Source organism: Alnus glutinosa, chromosome 13 (genome assembly GCF_958979055.1).
Source record: "Alnus glutinosa chromosome 13, dhAlnGlut1.1, whole genome shotgun sequence".
Lineage (NCBI taxonomy): Eukaryota > Viridiplantae > Streptophyta > Magnoliopsida > Fagales > Betulaceae > Alnus > Alnus glutinosa.
In genome coordinates this window covers 2,543,575-2,568,557 of record NC_084898.1, presented here as the reverse complement: position 1 = coordinate 2,568,557, position 24,983 = coordinate 2,543,575, and the positions used below count along the sequence as shown (strand labels likewise).

The window sequence follows — 24,983 nt, the reverse complement described above, 5'->3', positions numbered from 1 at the left end:
TTGAATGTTCATATTCTAAAGGCCAACACGTAATCGTATAAATATGATTTTCGTTATATTATAAACATAGAATATATCGAAAGAAACAAAATAAATCTCGGGGAATTGAAACTACTGGGAAAGATCATGATTCCGTGTAGAAAGTGATCGAGGCGTTCTTGTTGAAGTTCGAAGGAATTAAAGAGCAGTAGTCTTGGTTTCTCTTTGCTTTGTTATTTGATTTCCACCCTGCGATCAGATCGAGTTCGTAGGGAAAGAATCAGAAAGATGGATTTCTTGAGTTGCATAATATTTCTCTGCATCACCTGGATCTTCATCCACACCTTCCATATGATTCCAAGAAGCAAAGCGAATTCCAAGAAGCTTCCACCTGGTCCAAAACCTTTCCCAGTCATCGGAAACCTCTTAGATCTCGGTGACAAAACCCCACAAGTCCTCAACCAAGCTTGCCAAGGCTCATGGCCCCATAATGTGCCTAAAACTTGGCCGAGTAACCACAATAATCATTTCTTCAGCAAACACCGCCAAACAAGTCCTCCAAACACATGACCAACTCTTGTCCAACCAAACCATCCCGGATGCACTCCGAGCCCACAAACACGACGAGTTCGGCTTGCCATGGATACCCATTTCAAGCCAGTGGAGAAACCTTCGCAAACTATGCAACGGCCAATTATTCTCCAACACCGCACTAGACGCCAACCATGATATCCGGCGCAAGAAAGTGCAAGAACTCCTCGCCGAAACTTGTCAAAGCAGCCTTACCGGAGAGGCAGTAGATATTGGACGAGCGGCTTTCAAGACTACGCTTAATCTTTTATCAAACACCATTTTTTCGGTGGATTTGGCGGACCCGAATTCTGACACAGCTCGAGAGTTCAAGGAGATCGCCTGGAATGCCATGAAAGAGGCAGGGAAGCCCAACTTGGCAGATTATTTTCCCGTGCTTAAGAAGATCGACTCCCAGGGCGTAAGGCGGCGCATGACAGTTCACTTTGCGAAGCTTATAGACCTTTTTGATCGCATGATTAGCCAACGGTTAAGGCAGAGAAAAGTGTCGGGTTCTATGACGTCGACCAATGATATGTTAGATACCCTTCTTAACATCACCGAAGAAAACACCGAGGAGATGGACAAATCTAAGATAGAACATTTGTTTTTGGTCGCTATTATTACTGCTCTATTCTTGTTTGATTTGTTTCATAAGAAGGAATTTTTTATTCTAACATGCATCTTCTTGTTATATTAAGACCTATTTGTTGCGGGGACTGATACAACCTCAGCCACACTGGAATGGGCTATGGCAGAGCTACTCCACAACCCAGAGGCACTGTCAAAAGCAAAAACAGAGCTGGAGCAAGTAATTGGCAAAGGCAATCCAATGGAGGAGTCGGATATTGCTCGGTTACCTTACTTACAAGCAGTAGTGAAAGAAACATTCAGATTGTACCCGGTAGTTCCTTTCCTACTGCCCAGAAAAGCAGAAGCAGATGTGGAAATCAACGGCTATATTATCCCAAAGGGTGCACAAGTGCTAGTAAATGCATGGGCTATAGGCTGAGACCCGAGCTCATGGGAGAAAGCAAATTTATTTATGCCGGAGAGGTTCTTGGGGTCTGAAATTGATTTTAAAGGCCGGAACTTTGAGCTTATACCGTTTGGTGGTGGAAGAAGAATATGTCCTGGTTTGCCATTGACAATACGAATGTTGCACTTGATGTTAGGTTCGCTTATCCACGCGTTTGATTGGAAGCTTGAAGAAGGGGTTAAACGTGAGGATATGAACATGGAAGATAAGTTTGCCTTAACTTTGCAGATTGCTCATCCTCCAAGAGCTGTCCCTATTCCACTCTAAAATAGGCCGAAGAATTTTATTACTTGGTTGCCATACTATTTGATGTGTTTGTACGTACTACAATATATAATTTTGTTGGAAGCGAATAAACATATATAGCTTTTCACGTTGATGATAGAATTAATGGAACTTATCATTCAATTAATTACAAAAATAGGTTTGAAAATTGCTTACATACCTACATACTGTTTATCATGGCAAGTAATAATCCAATTTTTACACTGCTAAGTTGCATAAAGTCCAATAACAAAATGATCACTTATCAATATTTGGGCCAACACGTACATCGATATGGGCTATATGTCCAACCCGTTTTAACAGATTAAAAATCTCACAATCAATGGAGGTCCAATTAAAAAATATTTTCATTACATGTTACAAATTGGAGTTTAGCTAAACTTTAAATTTTTATCTCTTTAGTAATTAGAAGAGGTCAGCTTATGTCATATCATTGTTCCATTAACATATATATTCACTAATATAATCATATAATAATAGTTAAAAATATCATCGTTAGTAGGGGCGGAATCATATTGAAGTTTATTTATTTATTTTTTTTAAATTTTTTTTAAAATTTTTAATTTTTAATTTTTATGGGGGAGGGGTGTGTATTTGGCCAAAGGAAAAAGTTATCATATATATTCACTAAGTTTGTTATGCTGAGCCCCTTGATCTCTCTCTGTTCTTGAAAGAATGCATGTTTGTAGAATTGTAGGCTTCTCAGTTTCCACAGGCAACTTTACCCAAATCTCCCCAACCATTTTATCTCATTTTTTAAGATTTTTTTATTATTATTATTAGAGTAAACGTATCATAAATTTATGAGTAACTGTATGATTTGAAATCATTCACTCACTTTTTATTAATTTTTAATTTTTGCTTTTAGAGAAGAAAACTCTCATTCAAAGCAAAATACAACTAACAAATAGCAGCAGTAGTCAGGGAGGAGATAAACGGCACATCACAAAGATAAATGGACAGATGCATATATAATAGATCGAAGTCAAAAATGCTGATCAAAAATATTTAAAAAAAAAAAGCAAAAGAAAAAGCAAAAAGAGAAGAATAGGAGCAGAAAGTCAAATTAATTTTCTGAGGAATCAAGTCTAGCTAGACCGGCGATCCAGTAAAGAGACCATGTTTTACCGACAGCATTTCTCTTTAATCTATGAGTTTAAAAACTTGAAAAACAATTTATTTATAGTTATTAAAATAATAGGCCGCGTCTCTCGGATGCACATGCATCTTTCGGAACCTCGTAGTTTAATATTGCTGGAACGAGATGGCAAATCACATGGCCATTGATGTTGCTCATATTTTAAAAGCCAATTATCGTTCCGACAAAACTAAAGCATATACATGAAAATTCACAAAGAGCACGTGGGTGCATGCCTCGAGTGCTCATTAAGTTTAATCAAGCTGTCCAGAAGCAATGTATAGCCTAATTTTCCCATCCAGTAATTCACTCAAAATAAAATTCGATGTGACGTAATAGCTTTTTTCACAGCAAGTTTTAAAAGTACGTTGGATAATATAATTTTGAAAACAGAATATGATTTTGATTTTATTTTTTAAAAAAATAAATTATATTTTATTTAATTTTTAAAAAAAATTAATAATATTTTATTTATTTTTTATTTTTCTAAAAAGTCAAACCTCGAAATTTGCAAACTAAATAAGATCGAATTCAATTCTGATTTCAAACTGACCAGTTTACTGTATTTTCACCTCCAACAAAATAATCAAATTCTTAATAATAATAATTAAATTTAACTATTATGATTTTTTTTTTTCTCTAACATAATAGGCAAACTAACTTTCTTTTCTTTTAGTATAAACAGTAAATAGGTTTTATTGCCTATTTACTATTCACCCTACAAACAATTTTTTTTTTTTAATTGTTTTTCCTCACTCTCATGCACCTCCTCTCTCTCTCTCTCTCTCTCTCACACACACACACATTTTCAATTCTTGGCCTCCTTCACCCAAACGAACCCGAGAATCAAAGATCGCCATAGAAACACCCATCATCAATTCCCCATTGCAAGGACGCCAATCCAAGGCCCTTCCCTGCCGCCCTCATCTAGAGCTTCCTCTACTAGGTATGTATAAGCATCGTCACTGCCACTGCTGCCACTGCCACTCCCACTCCTATGACATCCTTCATCGCAATCTCAATCCCTAGAATCACCATTGAATTTAAAATGATTATTATTGATTGTGTAGGAAACACAAACTTTAGTCCTCCTTATAACATTACTCAACATCTTTTGCTTATTATAAGAAAGTATATATTGTTATTATGCACAATAATGATGAATAACATGGAATCGAAAAGAGAGAGAGCAAGAGATAATTAAGACAGATTTACGTGATTTGACAACGTGTCTACGTCTATAGGAGTGCGGCTATATTTCAATAATGATTTAGGGTTACAACATAACATATTTATAACAAAACCCTGTTGTACGTACATGTATGAAAAACTCTAAAATACCCTGTACCGTATCGCGGAGGAGTTGCCCTTGCACTCCCACAACCAAATTGTCTCCCACAACCTAATTTGCTCTGCTCCATTCACTTCGCTATACTACTCTCCGACAACTTGGCTCATCTTGCATTACTCTCAATGCTTGAGAGAATATGAGCCGGTTGTTCCGACGGAATCATGTATTTTCTCATCTAAAAATGTAGTATAACGGTTTATCTTTTATAGCTGTACATAGAGAATTTTCAAATTGAAAATGAGAGATTTAAACAACTGTTACAAAGAGAAAATCTCAGTGCATTTGTAACCGTAGAGAAGACTTTATGCCAGGAGATATGAGCTGAGTAGGGATCTGAATTTAAATATAATATAATTATTATAGTTGTTGGAATATAAATTAAATAATTAAATTTATTATTTTTATTAGTTTGAATTCGAACTGTCTCCATTAATTCACTCCGCCTACACGCGAAGGAAGGAAGATGTTGATTTATTTTCTTATTATATTAAACTTTTGAAATAAATGTTAGATTACCACTAGCATTGTGCAAAATGAAACTCTCACGAACAGTTTCTGTTTCCCACTCGACCAAAAGTTCTGTAACTCTGTTTGTCTTCACTGGAGCTGCGCGCTGGCGCAGGTGTAAACCGACGTTGGTAAAGTTGATTTGTTTATATTGTAAATGCCCAGAAAAAGAAAAGGCAAGTAGTACGCACATGACTAAAATAAAACATGGAGTCAACTGAAGAAATTAAACAAAATAGATGTCATCGTCATACCCGTCTTTCCCTACCGAGTTTTGCTTCTTAGTCTTGTTTTGTTCTTTCCTCTCTGAGATTTAGAGTTGAGAGAGATGGATTTCTTGATGAGCTTTGTAATTGGTCTTTGCCTTTCCTGGATCTTAATCAAAACCTTTCATATAATTCCCAGAAGCAAAGCAAATCACAAAAAGCTTCCACCTGGTCCAAAACCTTTTCCGGTCATCGGAAACCTCTTAGAACTCGGTGATAAACCCCACAAGTCCCTAACCGAGCTTGCCAAGGTTCATGGCCCCATAATGACCTTAAAACTAGGCAGAGTAACCACAATAGTCATTTCTTCAGCAAATACGGCTAAAGAAGTCCTCCAAACACATGACCGACTCTTGTCTAACCGAACCATCCCGGATGCAGTTCGAGCCCACAAACACGACGAGTTCGGCTTGCCCTGGATACCCAATATTTCAAGCCAGTGGAGAAACCTTCGCAAAATATGCAACGGCCAACTATTCTCCAACCCGGCACTTGACGCCAACCAAGATATCCGGCGCAAGAAAGTGCAAGAACTCCTCGCCGAAACTCGTCAAAGCAGCCTAACCGGTGAGGCAGTAGATATCGGCAGAGCGGCTTTCAAGACTACGCTTAATATGTTATCAAACACCATTCTTTCGGTGGATTTGGCGGACCCAAATTCTGACTCGGCTAGAAAGTTCAAGGAGATCGTGTGGAATATGATGAAAGAGATAGGGAAACCCAACTTGGCAGATTATTTTCCTGTGCTTAAGAAGTTCGATCCCCAAGGCATAAGGCAGCGCCTGACAGTTAACTTTGGGATGGTGATGGACCTCTTTGACCGCATGATTAGCGAACGGTTGCATTTGAGAAAAGTGTCTGGTTCGATCACGAACCGGAACAGCGATATGTTAGATACCCTTCTCAACATCAGTGAAGAAAACAGTGAAAAGATGGACAAGACCACGATGAAACATTTCTTCTTGGTCAGTATTATTTCTTCTTGGATTTATTTCATTATTAGTCGTCTATTTACTTTGATTTTCATGAATATGTTGCGATGGGTTGTCGTTAGGGAATAGGATCCTCCTTTTTCATCACTTTTAACTGAAATGAAGAGTGAGTTTTTGGTCAAGGTTAAATATTATAGATCTAACAATGAGTAGTTCTACTTACAAAAAAAAAAAGAAAAAAAAGAAAAAAAAATAATAGTTAGTAGTTTTTAATGTATAAGGGACATGTCTTTAACTGTAGCCTTCTTGGTTAAGTTATATCAGGTAACTTCTGAAGTTGTCAATATCATCAATGCCAATCTGTATAAAATTGGTCCATCTCCCGGAAGGATACTGGATCCCATTTGCCAAAGTCATGTGGAAAGTGGGATTGGAAACCCCTTTAAATTTGCATATTCGGTAACAGAGGAGCAAATGAGATTGGGCTACGCTAGAGTACTACTGGTAGAGGTAAATGTGGATTCTAAATTGCCGAAGGAAGTAGTTCTGGATGGAGGAATGGTTATGTGATTACTATTAATGTAGACTATCCATGGATACCCAATAAATTCTCTATGTGCAAGTCTTTTGGGCATCCTAGCTAATAAGCTTGTATGAAGGAGCAAAAGATATGGTTGCCCAGACAAGAGGTAAAAAATGTTGGTTGAATGGAAGGGATGAGGAGGGATGGTAAGATTGGTTTCAATAAGTCAGTCCAGAAAATAGTAGGAGGGCAAAGACAAGTTATGGCTGACGAGAAGGAAAAACGAGCTTGGGCAAATAATTTTGAGATACTGAATACGCAGGAGAAAGGGGTTGAAGTGGCAGAGTGTTCAAAGGATAGTGAAATAGAAGTGAGCATTCACAATATTCTGGGTACTGCCCTGAATAATGCATGTACACTGCATGCGGATAGCAGGGATAAGGGTAAGGGTAAATTAGGAGAAGATGTTGATAACTCGAAGAGGGGGTTTTCCGCTACAAAGGCTGATAAATGAAGATGCTTGTGTGGAATGCAATCACCTCTTAAAGCAAAGGGAAGTTAGGAGGTTGGTGAAGAGTATTAAGGTCGATCTCTCTTTTATGTTTGAATAAGTACTGTGATCTTCATCATCTTTGGATGATTTGTATATGTTAGAATAGGAGGTATTGGAGCTGAAAATTTTGGGTACTGCTTGGATGTTGGCAGGGGATTTTAATGTGGAAAGAAGTATGACCGAGAAGCACTAGTGTGTGTAGTGAAAAACAAGTATAGTAGCCAGTTGTCAGAGCGGGGCATGCTTAAAGAGTTGAAGTGGAAGAGGAGTATTTTTTTTTAAAATTGGGAAGTCCCTCAAGCCTCCGTGTAATTTCGCCCCTGTTGCAGGTGTTCCAATGTTTCGGCTATATATATGTGAAGTTGAGGGCCGTAAAATATGTGTTGGAAAACAAGAATAAGGAGGTTTATGGAGGTATAATACTATAATGCAGAGGGTAATTCAAGCTAAGGAGAGATTGGAGCATGCTTAAAGTGAGGCCTTAAATAATGGTGGTAATGCTGCTAGCTAGCATTAATAAGGAGAACGAGAGTCTTCATGAGGCTTTCCTTAGGCAAAAGTCTAGGAATCAATGGCTTAATTTGAGGGATCGGAATAATGCCTATAATTTCCATGAAATTCTTAGGGTTAGGAACTCCAAAAATCTAATTACTCATTTGAATTGTAATGGTTCCATTAATAATAGATGGGCTGGGTTTAGTAGATCGAGGGCTGAATGGCCCATTCCAATTGTTAGAGTTAGCTTAGGAGTAGGTCTATATAAGGCCCAAAGTCTAATGATAGGGGAGGGAATTGAATTGTAAAGTCTTTAGACTTTTGGAGATTTGAGCACCTCAAATGCTCCAGGAGATTGGCACTCTCAAATGTTGCTAAGGAGACCGGCAATCTCGAATTTGCTATTTCTATCCAAGTAAGTGTAATTTCTGTTATTCCGTTCAATCAATCTACAAATCTTACATTCCTTTTATCATTTCAGTATCATTTCTTCCATTTCCATTCCAAATTCATCAATTAAACCCTAGGAATTCAGTAGCGGTAATCGGTACTGTTACAGTGAAGTGGAAAAGATTAAGGGTTAATAAAGAACAAGCTAACTGATGAATGTATTAGCACCATGAAGAAGGATGTGTCAGCTGAAGAAATAAGGAGAACCATATTTGCTATAAATAATAATAAGGCTCCTGATACAGACATGTTTTCTATGGGGTTCTATAAGGATGCTTGGTCGATTATGGGGATGATGTAGCCCAGGAAATTCAATCTTTTTGTTTTGTTTTGTTTTTTGTTTTTTTGGTGGAAAAGGCAAGCATTTGAAGGAGGCAAATTCTACAAATTAATTTAAGTTTAGTGCCTAAGAAGCCGAATTCAAGTCCAACGAGTGACTTCAGACCAATTTCATGCTGCAACATGATATATATATATATATATATATATATATATATATATATATATATATATATATATATATAGTGTATAACAAAAATCTTAGCCGACATACTACTTATTGGATTGGATGGGATAATAAGCCATCATCAATCTCCATTTATGCTAAATAGATGCATTGCTGAAAATATTCTGGTAGCTCAAGGGGTAGTTCAGAATTATGACAGAACAGGGAAAAATCAAGATGTTCTATTAAAGTTCTTCAAAAGTTTTCACTTCATCACCAAATTATTTATGTTGATTTATTTACAACTTTCATAATATTTGATGATCGTTTGTGTGATTGTTAATTTTTAAAATTCCGCAAATATTATCTGGTGAACACCTATCCAAACCCCCTTTCAAGGAATATTTTTAAATATTTCCACTCATCGTTTCACATCTCTTAGCTTTTCTTCTTTCTAATGCAGGTTTCGCTAGAACTTGACTCCATTTTTAACATCATATTTCAAAAAAACAAATTTAACTTCTGGATGTTATTAATTAGGACCTATTTGGTGCGGGGACTGATACAACTGCAGCCACACTGGAATGGGCCATGGCAGAGCTACTCCATAACCCAAAGGCATTGTCAAAAGCCAAAACAGAGCTGGAGCAAGTAATTGGCAAACACAACCCAGTTGAGGAGTCAGATATTGCTCGGTTACCATACTTACAAGCAGTAGTGAGAGAAACATTCCGGCTGCACCCAGTAACACCTTTGTTACTACCTAGGAAAGCTGAAGCAGATGTAGAAATCAACGGTTATATTATTCCAAAGGGTGCACAAGTGCTAGTGAATGCATGGGCTATAGGTCGAGACCCGAGCTTATGGGAGAATGCAAATTCATTTATGCCAGAGAGGTTCTTGGGGTCAGAAATTGATGTCAAAGGCCGAAACTTTCAGCTTATACCGTTTGGTGGTGGAAGGAGAATATGTCCTGGTTTGCCATTGGCAATACGAGTGTTGCACTTGATGTTAGGTTCTCTTATCCACACCTTTGATTGGAAGCTTGAAGATGGAGTTGAACGTGGGGATATGAACATGGAAGAAAAGTTTGGCATAACTTTACACCTTGCTCATCCTCTAAGAGCTGTCCCTATTCAAGTCTAAACTAGTTGAAGAATTTACATTATTGTAGCTTAAGAGGAGAATATATATGCATATCTTTAAAAAAAATTAAAAATTGTATTGGGATCTGTTTGGTGTATTATACTATATAACTTTGTTGAATAACAAATATGGCATCTGTTTGGTGTATTGCAACGCCTTTCTCCAAGAGCGTCTTATTCACCGTTCAGCGACCGTATTCTGCTTTGAAGTTTGACTAACCGTACAGTGTCTAACGAAGCCTTCATGTTTTCAGAGCCTCATTCATTCTTTTCTTTGATGCAAAATCATAAACTTGATCTTCAACAACGGGTTGTGTAGATTGGGAAAGATTAGTGAAGCAAAGGAGCTATTCAAAGAGATGGAGATAAAAGGTTGTTCGCCAAGTGTTGTGACCTACACTGGCAATGGAAGCCATTGCTGTTCTAAGAAAGCTCTTCCTCTAGCTCTTTTTTGGTTGCTTTTCTTCTTTTCTGGTATCTTTCTTTTTCATTTTACTGCTTTAAATGGCCTAATGGATAGAAAGTAGGGAAGAAGGAAGAGTTTTCGTGTTGCATGGACTAGAAAAGAGATGTGAGAAGTTGCTCTGTTCATGCTAGCAAAAAACAGGGGCTGAACTGCATTTGAATCCAAGGGCTTGAACTTTTGCTTCAACCAATCACGTGGAGCCTCACTCTTCACGGTGGATCACTTTAAAGGCGACTCGATCGTCAGACAGCGACTCGAGCGCGATCTAGAACGAGGTTAACAGCCTGAACGCTGCGATTTCTTTATCTGGGGTCCTTCAAAATCAGCAGCTCCGAGACTTCAATGGTACTGTCCTGACCAGTACTGGACCTAAAGGAAGCAAACCCATCACCAGATATTATTGGAAAAATAACAAGAAAAGCCAAAAGATATCTCCAAGACTCTTGCAAAGAGTAAAAGTGGGTTGCGTAATTTTTAGCTTTGCTCTCGTTCACCATTTTGCGAAGTGAAAGTTGGAGAGAAGGGGTTGGTTGAAGAAGATGAGACAACGAAAGCAGTGGATTTTGGGATAATTACACTTTAACTCTCTTGATTTATTCACGGTGTAGCGATTTACTCCCAATGTACTAAAATTGGTATATGACCCCCCAACTTGTCAACGTGTGGCAAAATCAACCTTCCGTCCAATCGACCGTTCGTTTGAACGAAAAGTCGGTCACGTGCAAGTCACGTGACTTGGAGAAGGTCTCTATCTTAAACGGTCACGTGACTTGCACGTGACTCATTTTCCGTCCAAACGAACGGTCGATTGGACGGAAAGTTGATTTTGCCACACGTTGACAAGTTCGGGGGGTCATGTACCAAATTTGGTACATTGGAGGGTAAATCGCCACACCGTGGATAAATCAGGGGGGTTAAGTGTAATTATCATGTGAATTTACTAAAGAAAATGGTAAAAAAAATTGGAGAAAACATAGAGAGAGAGAGAGAGAGAAAAAATGGTAAAAATAATTGGAGAAAACATAGAGAGAGAGAGACAGAGAAAGAAAGAGAGAGGATTTCATGTAGTTTTGTTTGATTAAAGTATGCTTTTAAAAATATTATTTTGTGAAGCGAAAATTTTTTCACATGTCATTGACCGATGTCAAATAATTAGACGAAAAACACGTGAAGGGCCTTTTTTAAATCCTTGAAAAAGTTAAGCAGTGAAAGTTTATTTTTAAAAAGTTGAGTAATTGTAAATTGTGTGTTGATTTAAAAATTTATGATACATTTATTCTTATTTTAAGCCAACTAGATCAACCTTGACAACATACACCAAATCATGTCTTAAATCTGACTTAACCCCAAGGTCAAGTATATCCAAATCTCACTCACACACAAAACAATAATAATAATAATAATTAAAAAAGAAAACGTTTTTTATTTTTTATTTTTTTTTCTCTCTCTCTCTCTCTCAGAGCACATGTAGCAGATTTGTTAAATTGTATTCCATTTCCTAAATGTAGGGAAAACTTCTAACAGCTGCAACATACTCATTCGGTATTTCTTAAACCAAGGGGGGCGAGGGGAGGAAGCTTTATTTTTCCTTTCTCTTTCTCCAAATATTGATTTTAGAGAATATTTAAATGGTGTAGGGAAATGATAAAAGAAGCTATTGTAAATAGCATAAGCTTTTCTTAGATTTTTCTTAAATTTAGAAAACCAAGCTATTTTCTGTTTCCCTATTTAAATAACCACCACAATATCTTCTCTTATTGTTTCTCTATACTATTTAAATAATCTTTCAAATAAATGATAGGAGAAAAAGAGGAAAGAAAAAACTATTTAAATATGATTTTAAATAAATTCTGTAAGAAAGAGACAAAAGAGATTTTTCTTTTAATAGTAAGGGATAGGGTAGCACTTTTAGTTTTCTTGGCTTTCCCTTGATTTAGGAAACACAAAAAACAGATGTTGCAAGGACTCTTTAGAAATTTTTCCTACATTTAAAGAAGAAAATAAAATTTAAAAAGTTTGTTATTAGTTCTCTAAGGTTATGTTTATTACACAGAATGACTATTTCATTAGAAAAGAGAATAATTTTTATTATGATTAGAAGAAGATGGAATAAAATAGCATTAGTGTTAAAGTAAATGATAAGAATATAGAGTAATGATTTATTACCACTTTATAATACAACTTTTTACTGCCTTGTCTATGTGGCAAGGTAGTCTCTTGCTACTTTTTGAGTTTTAAAAATAAAATAAGGTGGAGGACCACCTTACCATACAAGTAAGGTGGTGGAAAGTTGTATTAAAAGGTAGCAGTGTATAATTACTCAAGAATATAATACTTGAAAATTAGAATAGCTATTCTCACATGAGGAAATTGCCAACCATATATCAACAACCTCGCTCTGTTGTGAAGATAACCAACTTCATTCCAAAAGATAAGTCAAATTAAGACCAAGTCTCCCACATGAAATGGTTGTCTTACCTTGTATTCTGCAGAAGATCATGTTGCATCACTTTCCCTCTTGTATTCAAATTCAAATGTAGATAGAATATTTACATTCAATAATTCAAATATAGATAGGATTACATATTTTTGGAACGAAGTTTGTTATCTTGACAGCAGAGGTTGTTGATTTATCGTTGACAGTTAACAGGAATGCCCCTCTTTCCTGTCAAAGTCAATTAATTCTACTCATACGTCAAAGTCATGCCCCTCTCTCCTGGCCTATAGAGTTTTGCTTCTTCTCGATCTATATATAAAGAAAGAAGAGTAGTCTTGTTTCCCTTAGCTTTGCTCTTTCCTCTGTGAAATTATAGTTGAGAGAGAGAGAGAGAGAGAGAGATGGATTTCTTGAGCTTTGTAATTGGTCTTTGCCTTACCTGGATCATAATCAAAACCTTCCATATAATTCCCAGAGGCAAAGCAAATCAAAAAAGGCTTCCACCAGGTCCCAAACCTTTTCCAGTAATCGGAAACCTCTTGGAACTCGGTGATAAACCCCACAGGTCCCTAACCAAGCTTGCCAAGGAGTATGGCCCCATAATGACCCTAAAACTAGGCCGAGTAACCACAATAGTCATTACTTCAGCAAATATGGCCAAAGAAGTCCTACAAACACATGACCAACTCTTGTCTAACCGAACCGTCCCGGATGCACTCCGAGTCCATGGACACGACGAGCTCAGCATGCCATGGATCTCCATTTCAAGCAAATGGAGAAACCTTCGCAAAATATGCAATGGCCAACTATTCTCCAACATGGCACTTGAAGCCAACCAAGATATCCGGCGCAAGAAAGTGCAAGAGCTCGTTGCCGAAACTCGTCAAAGCAGCGTAACCGGTGAGGCAGTAGATATCGGCAAAGCGGCTTTTAAGACTGCGCTTAATATGTTATCAAACACCATTCTTTCGGTGGATTTGGCGGGCCCAAATTCTGACACGACTTTAAAGTTCAAGGAGATTGTATGGACTGCCATGGAAGATATAGGGAAACCCAACTTGGCAGATTATTTTCCTGTGCTTCAGAAGTTCGACCCCCAAGGCATAAGGCAACGCACGGCAGTTAACTTTGTGAAGATGAAAAACATATTTACCCACATGATTAGCGAACGGTTGCAGCTGAGAAAAGTGTCTGGTTCTCTGACGAAATTTGATATGTTAGATACCCTTCTCAACATATGTGAAGAAAACAATGAAATGATGGACAAGAAGGCGATGGAACATTTCCTCATGGTTAGTATTAATTCTTCTTGGATTTAATTCTTCTTGGATTTAATTCATTATTAGTAATCTATTTACTTTGATTTTAATGAATATGTACGTTGAGATAAGTTGTCATTAGGGAATAGGATTGTGACGTTCCGCATTACTTAGATATGAGAATGAAGATGTGCTTATATGTATATTTGCACACTTCTTGACACAACGCGTTTTAAAGTCGTAATGTCAATGAATTTATTAGAACTTCACACTTAGAATGCTTCTTGACGCCGAAACAGAATAGCGATTATTCTGTAGGATAATCAACAAGTAATTTGCAAGGAAGAAACAAGCAGATTCACCCAAAAACAGAGAGAAAACTCTAAATTTTGATAATTAATCAATAACAATAATCTCCTGAAAAACGCCCACAAGTCGGGCTTAAATAGCTGAAAATTAGGTTTAGGAGAATTTTTGCCAAAAATAGCAAAAATCCCGAAAATCCTAATAAAACGAAATACGTAATAAAATAAGTATTCTGTCGAAAATCTGGCCCAAATCGGGCTCAAAATCACCTCCTAAACAATAAACGAAAAGTTACCATAAATGGGAAAAAAATATCTAAAATTAGGGTTTTGACAAGGAAAACAGCGGATTTTGGGGCTCGAAACGAGGTGCTCCGAGCAAAGCTCGGTGGCCACGACGTGCGCGTCGAAGAGAGCTTTCCGAATTGGGGTCATATGCGCGAAACGGATACTCGTAGCCAAAGTTATGGCCAAATTACTGCAGCGCACTCGAAAATTGTCCCAATTAGGCCAAATCACGATATCTTGCCAATTTTGCGCTGATCCGCTTGCTCCAGGTATCTCAGCGCCATTATCGTGCAATCTGACAGCTCAGCATCATCAGACTCGGATCCTCCTGCATTACTTCTGCAAGAGTAGTACCGGATGGGTGGCCTCCTGAGAATTTTAGTTCATGGGAGCCAAAATCAGACAATATTGTGTCGTTAGGGTGGGTCGTTATGAATCCTCCTCTTTCACCAAAAAATGAAAATTAGTTATTTTATGCCTAAAGATTAGATTTTACATGAAATAGAGATGAATTATTTTATGCTAAAGATTAGTTTTTACATATTTAATGTTGTATATGTTGACATGTAATTTTTAAATGACGTATTTTCATGTGTAAAGTTCTATGCAAAATATTAAAAAATTACCGCAAAATGATTTATATTCAGTTTACTTGAAATTGAGATTTCTAATTATGTGAAAACATAAGTACTGATTTCAGTTTATTTATTACAATAAATTAATTTTTTTTTTAGATGGAAAGTAGGTTGACAATAGGAAAATAAAATAAATTAATCAAACTTGGAGACGATTTTACCTGGTAAATTAAAGCAAAAACACCTATGCTCACAAGTACAAGATGATAAAAAAAAATAAAATAAAATAAGACTTATGACCAAAGATAAAGATGATCAAAGAGAAATTTTACGAACAATTAAAAGATAAAAAGTAGACTGATGGTAAAAATTTTGCTTGTGCAATTAACTTATTTTATTTTGTTCTTTTCCGCTTCTTGGCGCGTAATGCGTGAACTGCATCTAATTCTCCCCTTCTTTCTTACGTGGAATCACCACAGTACTTATATATAGCAAATTAGCAATTACGCGATCTCTTGGTTTCTCTTCTTTCTAATGCAGGTTTCACTAGAACTTGAGGCTATTTTTAACATCATATTTCCCAAAAAAAAAAAAAAAAAAAAAAATTAACTTAATTCTGATTGTTATTTACTATATAGGATCTATTTACTGCCGGCACCGACACAACTTCATCCACAATGGAATGGGCGATGGCAGAGCTACTCTGCAACCCAGAGGCATTGTCAAAAGCCAAATTAGAGTTGAAGCAAGTAATTGGTGAAGGTCACCCGGTGGAGGAATCAGATATTTCTCGGTTACCTTACTTACAAGCAATACTCAAAGAAACATTACGGTTGCACCCATCAACTCCTTTGTTACTCCCAAGGAAAGCGGGCGCAGATGTAGAAATCAACGGCTATATTATTCCAAAGGGTGCACAGGTGCTAGTGAATGCATGGGCTATTGGCCGAGACCCGACCTTATGGGAGAATGCCAATTTATTTATGCCAGACAGGTTCTTAGAGTCAGAAATTGATGTTAAAGGCCGAAACTTTGAGATTATACCCTTCGGTAGCGGAAGGAGAATATGTCCTGGTTTGCCATTGGCAATACGAGTTTTGCACTTGATGTTAGGTTCTCTTATCCATAACTTTGATTGGAAGCTTGAAGATGGGGTAAATTGTGAAGATATGAACATGGAAGAAAAGTTTGGCATAACTTTACAGCGTGCACATCCTCTGAGAGCTGTTCCTATTTGAGTCTAAAATTGGTTGAAGAATTTACTTGGTTGTAGCTTAAAAAGAGAATAATGCTTAATTATCTCTTTTGGTGTATAGTACTATAACCTTTTCGAATAACAAATATAGCATATGTTTGGTGTATTGCCATGCCAACTCTCCAAGAAAGTCATATTCATCCATTCAACAACCTTATTTTGTTGTGAAATTTGACTAATTATACAGTGTCTATATGTAACGCCCCGCCTTTACTTAATAAAAGACGAAAGTGAAAATTTTCAATCTCCACTAATTATTACTATCTCAACCTCAATATCATCCGAGTTCATATATATATATATATATATATATATATATATATAAGCAATAAAACTTTGCCTTTCAATTGATCTTATAAACTCAACAATAAAGTATACCAGAGCTTCTATTACATTTGTAAAGTCATTACAAACTCAAATCTTACTCTTTACATATCAACACCCCAATATACCGCACATGGCATTACAAGTTCTGTAAATATCGATTTAATTCAAATCAGAACTTCATAAGTCTAGGGTCCCTGAATACCTCAAGAAAAGACGTCTAAGCACTGCTATGAGATTCCCTCAATCTTCCATACCTGCAAATTCTACCACAATAACTATGCAATTGTGATTCACAATTATATAGGTGGATTAATGAGTCTACGGTCTCAATAAGTATAAGATTTTTTTTTTTTTTTTTTTTTTTTTTTTTTTTTTTTTTTTTTTTTTTTTTTTTTTTTTTTAAGGGAATAAGTATAAGAAATTACTAAGCATTTCCAAATATGAGCCATCTTTTTAGAAAATGTCTCCAACATGGTGATTATAATAACAACTACATTAGGTTTACAAAAACGAATCATTTTATGTAACTCATAGTTGGTAAGATAAGCACTATAGAGCTGTTTAATAATACATAATAAAATTTACTTATCTTTCTAGTGACCTTTCTTTATTACGTATGACTTTATACATATATATTAATATACATGCTACTTGCATATCATAAAATGCATATGTATATAAATATAAAGCAATGAAACAAATTAATCAATAATCACAAAACAAAGAAATCACATTATTCATTATATAATCACATTATTCATTATATATAATGCATTATTCTCTCATTTTTCTCTAAGAGACTCTTTTGGATCATCTAGCTTTCTAAAGGACTTTAACCTTTTGTTTATGGCTATCAGGAGACACTTTCGGCTCCTTGGTTAACGTTTATAGGAGGCACCTTTGGCTCCTCATTTAAACATTATTCATGAAAACTTTTCAGTTTCTTATTTAATCTGGAAGGCCACTTCAGCTTCCACAATTAATATAAGAACACCTTCTAACTGTACATTAAGACTTGGGTTAAATACAATTCACCCTCCTGAAGTTGTCGGCCATTTTCAATTTGGCTACTAAAGTTTAAAAAATTGCAATGTATCCCCCCAAAGTTGCAAAAATTTTCAATTCAGGCACTTCGTCTGGTTTGACCATCAAACCAAATGGAATTTTGACCACTCCAAAACGAAGTCGTTTTGGTGAGGGCAAAACAACGTTGTTTTGCCCTTTTAGGGGGTGAATTAAAATTTTTAGAAACTTTGTGGGGTAAATTACAAATTTTTAAAAATAATTGTTTACAATTTAATTAAAAAAAAAAAAAAAAAAACCTTCAACCACCCCTTTGGAGGTGGCTTGGCCACCCCCAGCCAATGGGGGTGGGCGTGCCCCACCCCCAGTGGTGGCCGGGGGTGGCGCGCGGCCACCCCAAGGTGCCGGGGGTGGTCGCGCGCCACCCACAGCCCCTGGGGGAGGCCACAGCCACCCCCAGAGGTTGTTGAGGGTGGCACGCGGCCACTCCCTGGTGCCCCAGGGGCTGGGGGTGGCCTTCGGGCCACCCCTAAATTCCTTTTAGGGGTGGCTAGGCTACCCCAACCGGCAGGCACCCCTTAGTATTTTCCTTCTTTTTTTTTAAAAAAAAATAAATAAATATCTTTGTTTTATTTATTTTTATTAGATTTTATAATTTTTTTATTTTTAATGGACACGTGTCAGCTTTCTATTGAGTGTCCCCAAAAGGGCAAAACGATGTCATTTTAAAGTGGTCAAAATTTCGTCCTGCTTGACAGTCAAACTAGACGAAGTGCTTGAATTGAAATTTTTTGAAACTTTGAGGGGGTACATTGCAATTTTTTAAACTTTGGTAGCCAAATTGAAAATGGCCGACAACTTCAGGGGGGTGAATTGTATTTAACCCTTCTAGCTTCTTATTTTAACTAGAAGACCCCTTCGGCTTCCACAGTTAACATAGGAAAACTTCATAGTTTCTTATTTAACTTGGAATGCCCCTTGGGCTTCCATAGTTAAGATAGGAAACCTTCTAGTTTCTTATTTATCATTTATTCTCATTAATCAAAGATGTACAATAACATGTCTCTCTTAAAGTCATTCTTTCGTTTTCATAATCATCCTCTTTCATTTCACAAATTATTTCAATACATGTAAAAATAATTAAAACATATAATCATGTTATTCATAAAATACTCAGGCTCATGTAATTTAAATAATCATATCTCAACGCTTTATCAAATACTTCAATAAGTAAAACAATATCATTTCTCAGTAAGTAGTTATACTTACCACTTTGCAGACGGTCTAAAAGCATTTCTTGTCTTTAATAACTCATTGCAATTTATTGCGTCCACGTGTGACAATATACTAGTCTAAATTTAATTTTAAAAAAGCTAATATCTAGACCATTGATTATTTTCTTTATACTCTGTCTAAAAACGAACAGTATAACGGCATATATCCAAAATGTCATAATGTCATTTGGACATCATAACAGCTATGTAGCTTTACCACGTATTTTTACACGGGCATTACTACGACACTACTATGATATTTATCTAAAATTTCTAACATTACTTGGGCATTACAACGACGTTATTAGTTGTAAAATACCTAATAATATTTAGGCAGGACAATGACGCATTTGTAATATTTAAAAGAATGATTGAATATAATATCATTCCATGATATATTCAATCATACTTTCCCGAGCACTTTAGACATTATATCGACATACAATTAATATTGTGAACTTCATTGAGTAACCGGACCTCTTACCTCATTAAGCATTGAGTGTGACGATCTCTTTTTTTTTTTTTTTGAAAACATACAAATGGATCTTCACAGTAGCACGACTACTTGTCGCTCAGCTAACATAACGTACACGTTCCATAACATGTACCTGATATTTAGAGTTACATCTAACACAGTGGAATCTAAATATCATTGTGCAGTGGAACACATATCAATAGCGGAATTACATCTAATACATAACTGTTATCAACAACATGAGCCATGTACATGTCTAACTGATTAAAACTTATAAAACATATTATAATTACATACCAAAATATAGGCTCAGCAAATACGTATGCCACGTAGGACACGAGCCATAAATAAAATACCCAAAATACAGACTATCCATGAGTCTGTGACTTATGACTGTCGCGATGTGCCCCAATCATAGCATCCCATAAGCTAGATGGACGAGTCAATATCTATATCTGTAAAACCCGCAACCAAAGTATCAATGTCTACACGGTTGCGGGGGTTGCCGCATCTGCACAGATGAAATTATGAGCCCACCATACACTAAGACCTTAGAGGTATACTATTCACTGAGTTTTCGCAAAGATCCAACTTTTTCTTTTTTGTCATGCGTACACTATAATAGCTACCAATTTTATAAACTTTTATTTGAAAACTCTTATAACTGATATAGCAAACACCAACTAATAGAAAACATACTTTACAACTGAGATAATACGTAGAAGTTTCATTGTGGGAGACAACTACATACATTCTCATTTACTATATTATTTTTATGATTGATGGCTCAATGCTTTTAAATCAGTTATGCAAATTATCATGAAAACAACTATTGGAGACCTGTAAAAGCAACCGCTATATATCAAATTAGAAAAACATCACACTCATAAAAACAATTCTATGCATGCCCAATTGCAAACTCGATCCACAACCTATGCCAAAGGGGATACATGCCATTAGTCTTTAATCCTTTGCCATAGGGGATGCTAGCCTATTGGTCTTTAATCCTATGCCATAGGGGATGCAAGCCCAATGGTCTTTAATCCTATGCCATAGGAAATGCTAGCCCATTGGTTGTTATTCCTATGCCATAGGGATGCTAACCCATTGATCTTTAATCTTATGTCATAGGGGATGCAAGCTCATTGGTCTTTATTCCTATGCCATAGGGGATGCTAGCATATTGGTCTTTAATCCTATGCCATAGAGGATGCAAGCCCATTGGTCTTTACACACTATGCCAAAGAGGACACTGGTCCTAAGGTCTTTTCCAGCCCAATGCTTTATGCTCAAAACCATATACCTTTGCTTTTCAAGAATTATGCCTTTTAACACATGCTTTCTTCATAAATTCATAAACAATTTAACACATCACTTCATCAGTCAATATTTCCGTAATTTAAATCCCAACAACAGCTCATAATCAAATCCTTCAAATTAGTTCAAATTACACTTTTCAATCACACATCATTTCTCATAAACATCATTGATATATTTCAACATAATTGAAATTACTTAATATATCTAAAACATATTATCAACATATAGTCGGTTCAGATTTATAAAACATCATATACATTTTGCAATTCATTAATATATGAAAATAATAGTTTCTCATCGAGTAGAATACTCACATTGGTTGCGAAGATTTAAGCACTAGGTTTCCTAAACACCACCTTGCAATATATCACTGTGGAACAACACATTGCATTATTTAACACTTTAAATAATTAACACCCGAATTAGCATTTGAATCGCTCAAGGCTAAACCGTTGGAAAACCCATAATATTTTTAAGGGTCGCATTTACACACCTGTAAACCTTATTTACTAATTTTAATCACAACACTTCTAATCCAAAACACTTGTTTAGGGTTAGACACTAAAATTACATCCTATTCTCTTACCCATCTTAACAAACATTAATTAAACCTAAATAACACTAAGCCTAAAAAAATTTACTAAGGGTTAGATATTAAAATTACTATTTAACTATTTATTTATAATATTAATTACTAACTCACAATTATTTTCACTAATACTTTTATGCTAACATTAACTCTAAAATTACATTCACTAATCTTTTTACAATAATTACTAATTTAATTACTAATTGATTTACTTAAATTATTAACACATTTAAAATAACATTCATCCATAAGAAAATCTTAGGATTAACTTCACAAACACTATTTAAACAAAATACCCATAATTATTTATTTTTATTAATATTAGAACCTATCTCCCTAAATACCTATTTTAGAAAACCCATAACTAATTTAGGATTAATCATCACAATAACTATAATTAATCCACAAATTAATAATCTAGGCTTTAAATACTAAAAACCCCAAATCAATTTTACCCATCAAATTAGGGTTTCCAATTTTAACCCATAATTTATAAATCACTACCCCAAACACAATATTATTAACCCATAGTATTTACTAAAGGTTAATCACATAAAAATACAACTAAAATTAATTACCCAAAGTTAGGTTTGAGGAAGACTCACCAAAATTTCACCAAACCAAAACCCATGGTTTTGATAGCTTCAAGAAAGCTCCATGTAACCCATTACCTAAGAAAACACTAGATTAAACTCACATTTCAAGATTTTAACTCAAAACCATAAAATTGTGAGTTTAGTATTTTACCTTAAAACGATCGGTAAAAACGTAGATCCCTATGCGTAGATCACGTTTTCGAAGTCGGATTTGAATTTAAACGGTTAAATTTTCATAGATCAAGAGTTTTCTACGAAAAACCCTCCCCCCTTTCCCTTTTTGTCTCTTTGGGTCTGATGGAAAGGAGGTACACTACCTCCTTTCCTTTTATTTTTTTTCAAGTGAGGCACCTCACACTTCACTTAATTTTAATTTTTTTTCTTTCTTTCTTTTATTAAACAGGCACTACAAAAAAAAAAGGGCTTTTTGAGCCATTTTTTTAGAGCCGTTTTAAGGCCTTAAAACGGCTCAAAAATTTTTGTGTCGTTTTTTTTCCAGCCGTTTTCAAAATGGCTCAACACTAGAGTATTAAAATCTAAGTTAGAGCCATTTTGGACTAAAACGGCTCAAACCGGTTTAAGCCGCTTTTTAAAATGGCTCGAATTTTTTTTATTTTTTTTAAATCATTAATTTCTTTTGAGCCGTTTTAGAGACTCTAAAACGGCTCTAAATAAAAAAAATTATAAAAAAAAAAAATGTATTTTTTTAGAGCCGTTTTAGGGTCTCTAAAACAATTCTAAATAAAAAATTTTATAAAAAAAAAAAAAAAAAAATTATTTTTTAGAGTCCTTTTAGGACTCTTTAAATAAAAAGAAACTGAAAAAATATATATATCAAAATCCCTTTCCGATCTGATCAAAATAACCCCAAATTAGAATACCCATCATCACAAACCAAACCCACAAATACTCATCTAAATGTATCACAACATCAAGACCATAATACACAATACCACAAAACACAACTTGCCAGAACACAAAAAAAAACAGTCAAAAGCATAATCATATGCACAGCTCAGTCCATCAAGAACACCAAAACAAAAACAAAAACAAACATCCGGTTAAAACTAAGAATACTGCGATCAAAACTGCATTGGTAGCATTGTTTATTGCAACTGAGACACCCCTTGGCATCTGCATAATCATAAAAGAAAAAAAGAAAAAAAAAGTTTTAAGACTTTCTGCCTAACAATTGAAAAAAAAAAAAAAAAATCAATGGAAAAATAAAAAGGGAAATAGAGATCAAATATGAACTGGGAGATCACAAATAAAGCAACATATTTTACAAAAATCAACCGGAAATCATGTCTCAGGCCAGCAGAAATTTTACCGGAAACCTCCCTTGATTCTGTCGTCGTCGACTCCTTGTCCAATCACCAAAAATTGCTCCTAATTGCCAAAAATGAGCTTCTTACTGGGTGTCTCATGAGAGACCCAAAACAGGGTCTCTGGAGAGACCTACGCCTAGCTCTCTTCTGACCCTGGCGTGGGTCTCTTGGGACCCTTTACGTGGGTCTCTTGAGACCCACAGCTGGGTCTCTTGGGACCCTGTACGTGGGTCTCTTGAGACCCACGTAGACACTGATCGGAGAGAGAGAGAGAGAGAGGGAGAGAGAGAGGAAGAAAGGAGAAGAAGAAAAAAAGAGAAAGGTAGATGATGGAGAGTTATGGAGTATTGAGAGTGATGAAAGAAGAGATCTTGATTTTTAATGGGGGAGTGAAAGGAACCAAAAAAAAAAATTTAAATTCAAAGAGTTAAAATTTTTTTGGCCGTGCCGGCGGGACACGAAATTTTTTTGTGTCCCGTCCAAATGGAGCCGTTTTCCAAAGCGGCTCCAACTTGAGCCGTTTTTTTCAAAACGACTCCAATTTGAGACTCTTTTTTTTTTTTTTTTTTTTTTTAATATTTTTTTTATTATTATTATTTTTTTTTTAATATTTTTTTTTTATAACTAAGCATATAGTATACTAGCTAATTAAATATAGTATTACATAGTATTTATAGGGAAAAACACACATAAAAATATTTTTAAAAAACAAATTAAAAAAATTAAAGAAAAAAGGAAAAAGCAAATAAAAAACAAATTTTTGTTTAAAAAAAAAACTGAAAATTATTTTAAAAAAATTAAATTAAATTAACAAACCAAAAAAAATTCAATGTGATTGATCGTGGTACGATTAGTGTGATAGGTCATTGTACGATCATATGTGATCGATCGTGGTACGATCTATGTTATATGTCGTGGTACGATCATGTGCCATCGATCGTGGTAGGATTGATCGAGGTACGATCAATGTGATCGATCGTGGTACGATTTATGTGATTAATCGTGGTAGGATCTAAGTGTGATCGATTGTGGTACGATCTAAGTATGATCGATCATGGTACGATCAAGGTGATTAATCGTAGTATGATCTATGTGTTCGATTTGTGGTACAATCAATGTGATTGACCGTGGTATGATCTATGTGATCGAGTATGGTACGATCAATGTGATCGGTCACAGTACGATTCATGTGATGGAACGTGGTATGATCATGTGATCAATCATGGTACAATCTATGTGATCGAACGTGGTACGATCTATCATCGATCGTGGTATGATTTTTGATTGATCGTGGTACGATCTTTGATTGATCATGGTATGATCTATATGATCGATCGTGGTAAGATCTAAGTGTGATCGATCGTGGTACGATCTAAGTGTGATCGATTGTGGTACGATCAATGTGATCGATCGTGGTATGATCTATGTGTTCGATTGTGGTACGATCTATGATCAATTATGGTACGATTAATGTGATCGATCGTAGTACGATCTATGTGATGGAACGTGGTACGATCATGTGATCAATCATAGTACGATCTATGTGATCGTTCATGGTACGATCTATGTGATGGAACGTGGTATGATCATGTGATCGATCATAGTACGATCTATGTGATCGTTCATGGTACGATCTATGTGATGGAACGTGGTATGATCATGTGATCGATCATAGTATGATATATGTGATCGTTCATGGTACGATTTATGTGATTGAACGTGAAACGATCTATGTGATCGAACAAGATACGATCATGTGATCGATCATGGTATGATCTATGTGATCGA

At 35.7% G+C, this 24,983-nt stretch overlaps 2 protein-coding genes and 1 pseudogene across 2 annotated transcripts; all 3 read left to right on the top strand.

The window, feature by feature from the left end:
* The first annotated feature begins 187 nt into the window (after positions 1-187).
* Positions 188-1,909, top strand: LOC133854365 (geraniol 8-hydroxylase-like; annotated as a pseudogene).
* A 3,184-nt stretch (positions 1,910-5,093) lies between these two features.
* LOC133854507 (geraniol 8-hydroxylase-like) lies at positions 5,094-9,832 on the top strand. Its single transcript, XM_062290746.1, has 2 exons — positions 5,094-6,100; positions 9,074-9,832. The coding sequence occupies exons 1-2, from the start codon at positions 5,198-5,200 to the stop codon at positions 9,677-9,679; spliced, it is 1,509 nt and encodes a 502-aa protein (XP_062146730.1). The 5' UTR covers positions 5,094-5,197; the 3' UTR covers positions 9,680-9,832.
* Positions 9,833-12,982: 3,150 nt separating this feature from the next.
* On the top strand, positions 12,983-16,246 carry LOC133854508 (geraniol 8-hydroxylase-like). The gene is made up of 2 exons (XM_062290747.1): positions 12,983-13,873; positions 15,647-16,246. Exons 1-2 carry the CDS (start codon positions 12,983-12,985, stop codon positions 16,244-16,246), a joined length of 1,491 nt encoding a protein of 496 aa, XP_062146731.1.
* The last annotated feature ends 8,737 nt before the right edge of the window (positions 16,247-24,983 follow it).

Coding starts and splice junctions, on each gene's coding strand:
- LOC133854507 (XM_062290746.1), top strand. CDS start 5,198: ATGGATTTCTTGATGAGCTTTGTAATTGGTCTTTGCCTTTCCTGGATC. Junction 6,101..9,073: donor CGATGAAACATTTCTTCTTG/GTCAGTATTATT, acceptor GTTATTAATTAG/GACCTATTTGGTGCGGGGAC.
- LOC133854508 (XM_062290747.1), top strand. CDS start 12,983: ATGGATTTCTTGAGCTTTGTAATTGGTCTTTGCCTTACCTGGATCATA. Junction 13,874..15,646: donor CGATGGAACATTTCCTCATG/GTTAGTATTAAT, acceptor TTTACTATATAG/GATCTATTTACTGCCGGCAC.